The sequence below is a fragment of the Melospiza georgiana genome, chromosome 4 (genome assembly GCF_028018845.1).
Source record: "Melospiza georgiana isolate bMelGeo1 chromosome 4, bMelGeo1.pri, whole genome shotgun sequence".
Classification (NCBI taxonomy): Eukaryota; Metazoa; Chordata; class Aves; order Passeriformes; family Passerellidae; genus Melospiza; species Melospiza georgiana.
In genome coordinates this window covers 28,691,970-28,705,131 of record NC_080433.1, presented here as the reverse complement: position 1 = coordinate 28,705,131, position 13,162 = coordinate 28,691,970, and the positions used below count along the sequence as shown (strand labels likewise).

The 13,162-nt window shown below is 40.1% G+C and overlaps 1 protein-coding gene across 1 annotated transcript; it reads right to left on the bottom strand.

The window, feature by feature from the left end:
* Nucleotides 1–7,736: 7,736 nt before the first annotated feature.
* Nucleotides 7,737–8,303, bottom strand: ASCL4 (achaete-scute family bHLH transcription factor 4). The gene has a single exon (XM_058023564.1). The coding sequence runs from the start codon at nt 8,301–8,303 to the stop codon at nt 7,737–7,739; it is 567 nt and encodes a 188-aa protein (XP_057879547.1).
* Between the last annotated feature and the right edge of the window lie 4,859 nt (nt 8,304–13,162).

Genomic DNA, 13,162 nt, shown 5'->3' with positions numbered 1-13,162 from the left:
TGGAAAAAACACTGGAACATAATTTGACACAACGAATGGATAAAATTGAAAAGCTTTTAGAAAAACAAGAAAAACGTTGGGAAAATTCTGTTAATGCTGTACAAGTAGATCCTAATAAAAAGCCTGTCTGCTTTGGTTGTGGTAAACTAGGGCACCTTAAAAAGGATTGTTGTGGGACATCAAATCAAAATTCTATTTGCCCTCGATGCCGAAAAGGAAGGCATCTTGCTAAATTCTGTCATTCACTATTTGACATCAATGGCAACCCACTGTCGTTAAACTTCAAAAAGAGAGCGTTCCACCGCGCTCAGACACAACTTGTGGTACCCACTGGCAATGGGTGAATATTCCCACTGGGCTGGTCATGTCACAAAAGGATTGTCATCTGTAAAGATTTCAATCAAAGTGACTTTTTACCTGTCATAGGATGTGATTGTCATGATATATATGAACTGCTAATGTCTTGTTGTACAAGTTTTGTCCTCAGTTCACAGAATTTTCCAGGATTCAAGATTCTACTACTACATGCATGATCTGCTCATCACAGCCTCAACGCAGACAAAGATGCAGCAAACCTGTGCTGGTGTTGGGACTGAAATCCAAAAATGCTGGACTTGACATTTCTACAACTAAATTCCAAGGATGCAACAAAGATTCAAGACTGAGACATCAATTCTTCAAAGAAGACCATCAACTTTTCAAAGAAGACAACCTCATCACTGGACTCTGACTGTGGTTCGAGTTTTTCAGCTTCTCCCTCAATCTTTTAATTTAATTTAATGAATAGAAAGTTCAGTTTAAAAGGATGTTAGTAATGAAACTTTACATCGTTGGCTTTCCTGTCTTTTTACAACTTTGCAATATATAACTAATCCATGCTTCGTTTCTCACATTAGGGTATTCGTGTTTCCGTGGACACATTCCCTGGCGCAGTTTTTGCTTCCCTTCACACAGGTGAAACTGGCAGCCATGCCTGTCATCATTTCCTGCAAGCTTTTGCTTCAGTGGGTATACCCCAAGAAGTAAAAACTGACAATGGTCCCGCATACATATCTCAAAAATTGGCCACATTTTTTAATGAATGGGGTGTTCAACACATTTTTGGCATTCCCCACTCTCCCACAAGCCAAGCAATCATTGAAAAAACACATCAAACCCTAAAACGCATATTAGATCAACAGAGAGGGGGAACGGAGATCACCCCACAGATGAGACTGAGCAAGGCTCTGTACGTTTTTAATTTTTTAAACAGTTCAAGTGAAGGTCCATTTTGATTAATAATTTGGGGAAAGGGTATGCTTTTGTCTCCACAGGTGCTGGAATTAAGTGAGTTCCTGCCAAAAACGTCAAACTATATCGCACTTCAGAACCTGTTGTCGAGCCTAGAACTGAGGAAGCGAGTGCGCAGACGTGGACCGAATGGAAGGATCCCGGGTCTCGCCTGACGCCTCTTGTGCCTGACGTTCTTTGTGCATCGGTGGAACCCATGAACTCTGATTTTGTGCCAATGTTATTTATGAGTATGCTAGTTGAATGCTGAATGTTTGTTTAACAAAGCTAATTTTTGGCTGAAAATTTAGGTTATTGTTTTTGTTTAGAAAGAATTCTGCCAAAACTTAGTTCTTGAAAGAGATGGGGCAGAATCAAATGGTATACTTGTTTTGCTTGATTTTAATTGTTTTTTGTCGTGCAGATTTGCCTGTGGATCAACCGAAAATGAATGTTTGGGTGACCTTAGCCAAGGCTGCCGGATCGGATACTATATGTCTGTCTAATTCAGAACCAGAAAAGCCTTTCTCAACCTGTTTGGTTGGTGTGCCAGTGAAAGAGTTTCCTTTGGTCAGAAAAGAATCCAATGGTAAACCAGGTGGAATTGACAATGGAAACAGTCCTTCCTTCAATTGGAACATTTGTTCGAAAAAACTTCTCAGGGCAGCAAATGTTTCAAACAGTTGGGGTGTGTTTCTGGAGACGGACCAATATCCACGGCAATTGCCAAAAGGGTATTGGATCATTTGCGGAGACAGAGGTTGGCAAGGCATTCCAGCCCACCTTGAAGGTGGCCCTTGTAGCATTGGTATGCTTACCATAATTGCCCCCACTGCCAAAGCAGTGATGAAAAAGAAACAAAGGAAAACAAGAGCTGTTCCTCATTATGATGAGAACTGTCAGAGTGATTTTATGCCTTGGAATGCCGCCAGAAGGGTTTCAGCAGGTATATTTCTACCCCAATTGGATTCAGCTGTGGCATTGAGACAATTAGATTGAGTTGGATGTTGGCTGAGCAAACAAGCTAATGCCACATCCTCCACAATCAGTGATATGATCACCGATGTTGATAGTATTAGACATGCTACTCTTCAAAACAGAGCAGCCATTGATTTTCTCTTACTGGCAGAAGGACATGGTTGTGAGGAATTTGAAGGATTGTGTTGTATGAATTTGTCTGATCATTCTGAATCCATTCACAAAAGCATTCAAAAATTAAAGGATCTGACAGCCCAAATTAAAGAAGATGGAGGTTCCCGGTTGGATGATTTGTTTCAAAATTGGAGTTTTACACCTTGGCTAAGGCAACTTTGCAAGATAGGTCTTTACATATTAGGTGTTCTAATACTGATATTGATAGTGGCACCTTGTATACTCTGTTGTGTTTGGCGAATGATGAACAAAACAGTCCGAGAAGTTTTTGTCATTCAAGCAGGAGAATTAGGAAGTAGAAGCACGGAGAGTGTACGAAATCTCACGAAAGCAGTAGATGAGGGTATTGACATGAACGAAGGTTTTGAATTAAGGCCTTGGAATCGACCAGAGTTTTTTGAACGATGCCTTGTGACTGTTGCCAAACGTGATTCATATCTCTCTTTCAGGGATTGGGTCTTCACAGCATGAAGTTGCTGTGCCGTAATATAGCAATGCTTCAGTTTAGTGAAAATAGGTCTTCAGCAGATAATAAGCAGAAATTTTGCAATAGAGCTATGAAACGCAAGTAGCAAGCGACAAGAAAATGAAAGCTTCTGGGTCAAACAGAGAGGGGGAAATGTTGGAATCCATAAGGTTAGAGGATTTTTAAGAAATGGTTAAAAAAAGTATGTAGGCCTTAGATTGGAGTTTTGTTAGCATCGCAGAAAAGTTTTGTTAGCATCGCAGAAAAGTTTCCCATGCAAGCAGAGAAAGTTTTCCATGCAAGCAGAAAAGTTTCCCAAGCAGTAGACATGACAAATAACAACAGGCCTCTGTAGAATTGGCTTTAGGATGGCAACAAGGTTATTTAATGTATATCTTTAGAAGGTTAGCATGAATAGAACTTTGTTCTTTGTCTCTTATGAACTAGTCTTTGTTTTAACTATCATTGTGTGTGCTTTGTGGGATTGGATAGAATGCTTGTCAATGCATGTTTTCTGTGTCTGATTGGCTGAATTCTGGTCTGAGATGATTTTATGTATTTCTGTACCAGCGCTGCTGGAGGAGACATTTTTTTGGTGTGGATCAGTGAGCTGTCATGTCTCCATTTTGTATTTTGAGACTGATGTGCTGGAAATAAAAGCAAAAATCTCTTCACAGGTCTGGTTACAATGTTATCCATATTTGGATATTTTGCCGCGGCCTAGTGGGTTCCTTTTTAAGACGTGGGTTCCTGACACAATTGGACTTATACTTACCCTGTCCCCCGCAACACAAAGCACATGTGCCTGCTCACAGCAGGCTGGTGCCTATGGGCTGGCTGACCATCATGTGGAGCAGTATTTGCTTTCCCCTCTTTAAGGACTCTACATTGGCACTTTTTTCTGCTCTGGTGCCACCAGTGCTCATGGACCATGTAGGAATTTCATATCTTTGACACCTCTATCTCCAGCCGTATAAGAAGTGAGCTGAGGGGGTCTCCAAAATTTTCAAGGGTGTTTTCACTCCTCTAACTTGTTCTCTTGGCAAAGGCAACTTGAAGAACCTTTCCACTGCTCTGTTAGTGGATATAGTCACAATAAGGTAGAAAAGAATTGTGTAAGGATCATGTGGGACATACAGGAGTGAGAATTCACAGTGGATTTTTACTTACAAGCACACCTTCAGGCGATGGAGAATGGGGGTTACTAGTGAGAAGCACCTGCTGGAGTTGTATTTGTATAGACTATTTTGGAGAGGTTTACTAAAACCTTACTCAGCTATTGCACTTAGTTCAGCTTACTTCAGCAGGGCTCTCCTGTTGGTACCTCTTCAGAGTCTCTCTTCAAAATATTTTGGATCTTGTTTTGCCTCCTGCCTAAGTATGCTGGAGACAAATGTTTTCAAAGATACTCTTTGTGTGTGTGTGGACATTCCCTGCTCATTTGTTCCAGTAAGATAAATTGGCCCTGATTGCTTTACTGTCTGAACGTGACTTTTCTATAGTGCCTTCTGGTTTTCCTTGGCCACATTATTGACACCGGGTAATATAACATGAAAGGATTGTGCATGAGCTTTTATAAAGAAATCAGCTAAACAGCTATTAGAGGATTAAAAGCAATGCCATGGCCAGGATAACACATCTTTAAAATGCTGATAATATCAAGAAGAAAATGGATTTGTAATTTAATGGCAGCAGAGAGAAGACTTCAGATGTCTGTTTTTTCCAGATTTAATAGAAAGATTAAAGTGGCTGCTTTTGGTGTGCAAGGGTTGGATAAAACTGTAGCATGGTTGCCTACAGACAGCAGCATTCACCTTTCTTGTAAATAGTAATTGTCTCACGTGGAGAGAATTCTTCTGGTCACCATTTTTATTAAAGCTTTAATTTTCATGATGACAAGTTGGATCATTCTCTGCTTTAAAGTCTGATAATGATACACTTTAGGAGCTTTGAAAAACCCTTTGTCTAGACAGAAACAGCTTAATAAAGCTGGGAAATGTGGCATTTTGAAATGTGGCATTCACTTTAAACCTTTGCTGATGCCTGGACAAAAGCACCAATATTTAGGAAATCTTGGTTTTTATTTGCTTGTGCTAAAATTGTGCAAGAGGTTTGAGTAACAACAGGAACTGTGAGAAATAAAATCATACAACTTTCCTCAAGAGAGAGGTTCCACCTGTGACAGATTTTTCCTACAGAAAGAATTTTCTTTTCATCCAGAAATTAATTTTATTTTATAAAAGTAAATTAAAATACATATGGCATTCTGGTTTTTTGCATCTTCAGCATTGAGGTTGGATTGGGAGGTATTTTAATGACATCTCCAGAACTGTTATAGATATATAGTAAAAAAAAATGTAGCTAGACAGCCTAAAGCAGTGATGGCCAAGCACAGGCCCAGGGTGGGATAATTTCCACTCCACACTGAGGAACATTCCACCTGAGAGATGAAAAGGGGCAGAGTCACCCCTTAGTCCCCTTCTCCAGCCAAATGCTCACGAGAAGGTGGCACAGTGCACCATCTCTGAGGTTTGAGAATCAGAGGACTGAGGCTCCTGGATATTTATCAGTCAGGGTCAGACCACTGTGATAGCAATCTGACCTAAAAATTCATCTGTGGCCTTATTTGATGTGTCCTGCCCAGGAAGTAATGGTCACTCTGGCAATTTTTATTTTTAATAGTTTGGTTTGATTTGGCAATTTATTGTCATTATATCATTTATTGTCATTATATCTGAAGATGCTTTTTATCTTCAGAGTGCTTTCCAAAGAAGTTTCACAGAATTTGCCTCTGGTACTCTGAGGGGGCGTATGTTTTTTATAGATAACCAAGATCTAATCTCTGCTTTGAGGGAGAAATGCAGTTCAGGCTTACAGAATTACCAGCAGCAATGCCACATTTCCAGAAATCTCAAAACTGAGTCAAAGAGAGAGAGAGGGTGAATTTCTTGCCAGAGAAACAAAAAGGAAAGAAGAAAAGCCAACAGTGGAATTCGATCAGACATTTGGACCCCTACCTTGCTGTCCTCTTCTTTCTTGGGTAAGAAATACAAACACTGCACAGCTGGAAATTAGTGCATTGGCTCTGAATCTGAACTGTCCAGGTAACTAAATCTCAATTTTTGAGTCTGGGAAACAGCCTCTGCAAAAGTAACAGCCCTCGGGGAAACAAAATAATCATTATAAAATGGAGGAGGCTCCCGTGTAAAGAGTAAGAACAACACCTGTGACTCCCATGGACACAGGAGCTTAAAGTGTACAAATGTTAAGAATAGTCTTCTAGAAAGCAGCAGAGTATTTTTATACCAAATAATTTTTATTAGATGGCCAAAACACAAACCCGCTCCTTAGCTAAATTTTAAAATCTAGATGAAAAGTTTATTTTTATAGGTGGAAGTTAATATTTAATCCCTTTTCATTTTCTCCATATTTTTTCTGAGAAGTTATTACTTCTCTACTCCTGCAACCAGAGCTGTCCTGTTTGTGAAAAGAGAAAAAAGACACAGCCAGCATTAATTACATTTTTTATTTAAAGGAAATTTTATGGACACATTTTGAGGTATTTGATCAGTATTTCTTCTTTATACATGAGTATAAAATTCAGGTGTTCAGTCAGCATGACACGAAGGAAAGACAAAAAGATACAAAATCATTTCATCAACACAAAGGCCAAAAAAGCAAAAGTTTGAAAGGTGTGCTGAAAGTGGATGGGTAAAAATTTTACCCCATATTCAGAATGGGATTTAAGCCTTGGAGAAAAGCAGGTTTAAGAACAAATTGGAGAGAAATTGTCATTTTAAGTAGATGCAATCCAAATTAAAGGTATTCTATAGATTTTGAGATATTAATTTTAAAAGCAGTGTCCTTTGAAAAAGTAATACAATATTCTAAACAAAAGGAGAAATACCTACATTTTCATGCAGATGTAAACCCATATATTCAACATTTCCCTTTTTGTACACAGCAGTGTCTAACCGTTACAGGTTCTGTTTCTAAGCACATAATTTCTGACCTGCCAAAGACACAATCAAGACTATTTTGTCCATGAACTCAGATTTCAGAAAAGTAGGGAAAAGGCTTTAATTTTTTCAGTATATTGAGTGAAGCTTTGCTTCTGAAGATGCAGTTCTACAAAACTCTGTATCCCTCTTCCTAGCATTGACTGGAATGAGTGTCCAGCTTTATTTTCCTAAAAATTATCCTTAGAATAATCACCAAATAGCCAGTGCCCAGTGTATGAGCTGTTTCTTTCACTTTAGAAGATGCTTTAAAAGAAATAAGTTTCAAAATATAGCCTTGTTTTTAGTTGAAAATTTGTTGTTTCATAAACAGAAGTATTTCTGTGAGTTTTTTGAAATAGTCAGGGAAAGATATATATCTAAATTGTACATCTCCCAGTCCAAGTGTTTGCAGTGCAGTGCATCTCAGGTTAGCACTCAGGGAAAACAGACAGTAAAATTCACTGGACAAAGCAGAAGAAAGGGATGGGGAATTCCCCAAAATTGATTTATCTGGTTTTACTGTCTCAAGTGAAAGGCAAAAGAAAATAGCACATAATAAAAGCTGAATGAAAAGTAGAATGTAAATGTTGCTCCAATTTAACAGTCCAAAGGAAGCTTAGTAACACAGCTGAAGCAACCTGCGAGATATCTGTTTGTTCACAAATTACGTTTAAGTTTTATACAGCAAACATTTAAAGTCCTTTGACAGATTAAAAATACCTTTTTTTCCTTGCCTTCCCTATCTGCTTTTCCTTTCCCTGATATTAATTTTCACCTGTAGAAAATTCCCCAGGGTTTGAAATTGCTTTTCAGCCAGTCTTGAAGCTTTCTGTGTCCAGAGAGGAGACCTAGCTGCCCATCTCCTCAAACTCACTGTAGGGGGATGACGCTGGAGAAGTTTTGGACTCTCCATCGCTGTTGCACTCCCGCGGGGAAGCTGGACTGGGAGTTCCCGGGCTCTCCTCGGCAGAGAGCGCTTCCTTACTGGAAGAGCCTAAGGGATGGCAGTCCAGCAAGCTCTGCAGGTGTTTGATGTAGCTTATGGCAGCTCTCAGGGTCTCCACTTTGCTGAGGCGCTTGTCGGCCAATTCCTTGGGCAGGTGCTCCCTGAGGCGCGTGTAGCCCTCGTTGACGCAGCGCACCCGCTGCCTCTCCCTCTCGTTCCTCTTGCGAATGAAGGCAGGCTCGAAGGAATAGTCATAGATGCCCATGCAGCCAGGAAATGGGAGGTAGGAGATGCGGCCTGTGTGCCCGCTGTAGGCTTGCTCCCAGTAAGATGGGTCCAGGTGGAAGGGAACCCCAAAGGGCTCTCTCAGGGGTACCCCATGGGCGTGCATGTGGCTGTTAGCCAGGGACACAGATCCTGGAAATGCAATCCTCTTCGGTAGTCTATCATCGTCTTTAGTGTTGTCCATGCTTCTTTTTTCCTCACCAGTGGAGTGTTAATTCCTGAATTTGGCTCCCCGTGTATCAATCCAACATTTGTATAGGTACCCTACCCCACAGGCTGCAGTTTCCTCCTGTGGTGTATAAAAACTCAGATCTCAAAGCAAGGCTAACAACTCACAAGGTCCACACTGTGCCTGGAAAGCCTTGTTGTTTTTATAGGGGTAGGATGCCAGTTAATGTACAGACAGGTTTTGAGGACCATCACTCCCCAATTTAAACCCTTCTTTTCCTGTGATCTTCATATTTCAAAAGATAATAAGAGGGTTCCTGTGTATTCCTTTTCTCTCCACTTGAAATTATGACCATAAGAGTTAATGCCAAACATAAATAATCTTCCAGGCTCTAAAGACTTCTCATGTATTGTAATCCATGATATCGTTTGATATAATTGTCTCCAAAAGATGGGTAATTTGCAAAGTTTATAGAGATCTTCAAAGTTTTGGCAGAACTCCTCACTTTCAGGAACCAAGGATCTTCTGTCATGTAAAAACTACCCAAAGGCTTTTCACAATGAAATCCAAAAGACAACTGCAAGCTTTGTTGTTTCGGCTGCTCTGGCTTAACTGAACCAGCTCACAAGCAGTTTGCAAAACTTATATGGCATATCTGAAGCTTTCTGGGAAAGCTGAGACATCTTCAAAGGAAAGAGTGCTCTCTTGTGGTTGCAAGTCTTGTCAGATGAAGAGTGTACTACGTGCAAGCATAAAAGGAAAACTGCCTTCTTTGCCCTAAGAGAGGTTTTTCCAAGAAGTGCGTTTCACAAATTGAACATGAACGTTTTGGCATTTTCAAACAGTTTTCAAGGTTTTGTGTGTTTCTGCTCATTGTAGGAATGTTCTGGTCATCCCTAAGAGAACTTGCCTCAGATAAACAAATACAAAGGTGATGCCCTGATAGCCCCATGTGTAGCTATTACCAGATGTTTACAAGGATTGGTTTACCTGATGGACCCTACACGCTGCTTTAATGGGAGAGCTGGAAGTCCCTCTTGACCCTGCCAGCTCTACGCTGTGTCCTCCAGTTTGCCTGCAGCTTGCCAAATCAAAGAGGTGCACAAACTACAAGACTTTTGGCAGTATAAACTCCTAATGTCCTTGTCTGTGTCTTTCCTCTGAGATACCCTGCTGTGTTAGGATCTTCCTCTGCAGCAACTTGACAGTCTTTGACTTTTCCCTTGTTGCTGTTCAAGAGCTCCGTTGTTACAGGGTTTTTTTTGTTGAAAACACATTTTCACATTAACTGAATCTCCTTTTTTGGCCATCATCAGTTTGGGGAATTGCATGTTTGGTCTGGGAGAGCTGCGGGAAGGGACAGACATGAAAAGGTACAGGTGAGTAGGCTCTATTAAAATTGCGTTTTTGCTCAAAGTGAAAGTTTCTGCCCTGTTTAGTGTTTCATGCAAAACTGCCTCAGAAGTGTCAGTAACTGAAACAACATTCTCCAGTCTGAGAAATACATCTATACCTCTGGTGAGTTAGAAACTAGCAGCAATGATGTGAGTAGCATGCATTTTTGAGTCAGCCTTTGTGTCTCTGCTGGCCTATTCTGCAGCTTCAAAAAAACAGTGGTAATCTTCAAAGTACGATGAACATACAGGCAGACCACTCCAGACAGACATGAGTGAGAACAGTCCTGGACTCTGGTTTATGTCAGGGGTAGAATCAGCACCAAAATGGCTCAAAAGCCTGAGCAAAAATTACTGAGGAATGCCCCATGGTATGTACAGCTCATTGCAAATCAAGTAAGTGAGAGTCCTTCTGCCTTTTAAAAAATTTTTGGAAACAGCTGATCAGGATAGACTTTTCAATATTACTTGCACTCTAAACTTCATTGTCCAGAAATGTTTTCAGAAATGAATGCTTAAAGGAAAATAGCTCCCTCACTGTAGCACTAGGCTAGGCCAGGACTTCTAGTTTTCTTGAAACAAAGAGAATGTTGACCTCTAAGCAAATACCTGAAGCAGGCAAAAGCCATTTGATCTGTGTTATCATTAAGTTTAAAACACTGCTCTTTGGCAGTATTCCTGTAAGGAAATGGAAGCATGCCTCTTGGGGGGTTTGGCTCCCAGATCATTTCACTGCTCTCCATGACCTTGCCAGCAGCCTGGCCACATACAAAAGGCAGGGTTACGTTTCAGTTCTGTCATGCAGATGCACTGTGCCCTGCCACCAGACCTCTTTTCTATGTTTACTGTAAATGCAGGCCACCAGCACTTCCCAGAGAGTCAGAATTGCAGCTGTGCTAATGACCTCTTCTGACAGAAAAATCCACGTTGCTAATCCTTTAGAGAAACACATGAAGAAAAATTACCGGTAAATGTTAATTGTTGACCTGAATTATTGAAGCTGATCTCATATCAAATATATCAAATGGACTCTGAAGTCTGAATTTGTTTGTGTGCAAGTGAAATGAGAAAATATGCCACAGGGTTTTGATGAATATGGTATCTTGTTGACAATCTAATGTCACTTGCTCAGAAAGGGATTTGCCTCTGGCAGAGAGCCAGAGCAAGGCCAACGCATCTCACATCCCACTGCAGGTCCTTGTTGAGAGCGTGAGCAGGATTAAAGCAATTCATCGTTCCTGCGCCAACTCCTGCACAAAGTCTTAGCATGTTTGCACATGCAGACACAGTGAAAGTAGTGGGATTGGACCACCAAGGGGAAAGGCTAATACAAATTCTTTTCCATTTTTACAGTAGGTTAAGACTACATTAATAATAGTCCTCTTTCAAGATGAGCCTTTGATCTTCTTTCTTACACTGTTTCTTCAATTAAATCCTCTTCACACCTTTGTCTGGATGAAGCTTTGACTCCAGAATGCAGTATCTGCTGTGCTGATACAAAGCAGATGGCCTGGTTTTCTTTTCAGGCAGTACAAATCAGGTGTTCACTGCTCTACAATGGCAGATACACATATTGTATGTTTATACACATATTTTATGTTTAGCTTTTGCTTAGGTTTTTGGGTTTTGGCTTCATTGTTGTTTTGTTTTGTTTGTAAATACGAAGTCTAAATGGGGATGCTGGGAGGCTCCTTATACACTCCATCACCTACGGTATTCAAACAGGTTCTCTTCCTTTTCTTATACTTCATAATAAGCACCTAATTACCTAGCCTAAATGAATAGAAAGTACTCTTGATATATCTAAAAATAAAACATTTAGGCATCTTCCTTCCAGATATAACTTAGTTGTGGTTTTAATTGCATATATCCTAACATGATATCTGTAAGTATGTAATCTTTGTACAAGAGAACCCTCAACACGTTCCCACTCCCACACGAACCATAACCATGAATAACACTACTGACATTACACAGTGAGTTTGAATTACTTTGAATTATTCAAAGAAACAGCTCCTCCTTGACCCTGTGTCCCTCTGTGTATGAAAAGAAAGTCATTGGTGGAAATACTGTAGTAGAAACACAAGAGTCAGCTGAACACGTGCAAGTCCACTAACTTCCCAAGAGAAGATGTCCTTGCTGCTTTATCTGGGAACACATTACTGAAAAGAAAGAAGAAAATACACCAGGAATTTAAGAAGAAACTCTCACAACACTGTGCATTTCTTACATTGAAACTCTCATAATATTGTGCATTTCTTTTATTTTACTGTGCTGTAATTATGCCAAATTCTAGTATCTATTATACATATCATAGGTTGTCTAGACTGCTGCATTTTATTATCAGATAGAAAAATATGTAATTAAAAAAAACACCAAACCAGATTCTCTTGTTAACTGCTCACACAGAATTATAGAATAACTTTGCAGGAATACGGGACTGAGTCAGTTTGTGTCTGTCTTATCCTGTTTTATCCTTAAGCATGGATCATCTCTTTCCAAGCCTAGACCTAGAAGGGAAAGCTGCTCATAGACTACCTAGGCTTCCTACTGTGACCATCACCAAAATACTGGCCTGCAAAGTGCTGACAAGCCAATAAAAGGTGATGAGAAATTTGGATTTTTGGTGGTAAAATGGCTTTTTGCATAATCTTCATTGCAGTGTTATCCTGCTCGGTGTGAGAAAGAACCCAGGGTCAGGTTTGCAATAGCAGAAGGGAACTGATTGCACGGAGACATGGGCACGGTCCAGAAGGGACTTTAGCTCACACTGCAGGGAAGGACTGAAGCATGTTTACTGCCATCTCTTTCCCCTGTGGTTTCAGAGTCTCCCTTATCTTTCTGTATATCTCGAGGATCTGAAGATGTCTTGAAAATTAGCTCAGCAGTTTGTTCCTCACACAGCAAGTACTGCTATAAATGTCAATAAACCAGGCTTTCAGGAGACATAGTGCAGTTGTCTTATCAAAACACTTCACATATAATAAAAGTGTTTGGTATATAAAAAAATATCTTTCCTTGCAGAAGAAACAGTTTCCAAATGTGTTTTATCACAATACCTTGGGCATGCAGCATACATCTCTGAAGACACAGATTACCTTCTCATTCAGTGACACTTCATACTATCACTGGCTTCCTTTGATACTTCTGCTTTAAACTGGTAGTTAAGACATCACTAGTTCAAGGGAGTAAAGTGACTACAAAAAAAGCTGGAATCTCAGAAGACTCATGCTTGACAGTAGGAAAAAAATACTCTTATCTATGTATGACTACATCCAATCTGGCTCATAGGCTCAAAGTATTGCTTTCAGCTTAGATAGTTGAAACAGCACAAAGATTTCAGTGCCAGGGCACTTCTGCTGTAGAATTACAGTATCATAATTGGAATTAAGACAAGCTGAGGGCTTGGGATAACCTAGCATTTCAGGACAGAACTGAGATGTACTGAGTGTGACCATGAAGTTTAAAGGATGAAAACTG

Coding starts and splice junctions, on each gene's coding strand:
- ASCL4 (XM_058023564.1), bottom strand. CDS start 8,303: ATGGACAACACTAAAGACGATGATAGACTACCGAAGAGGATTGCATTT.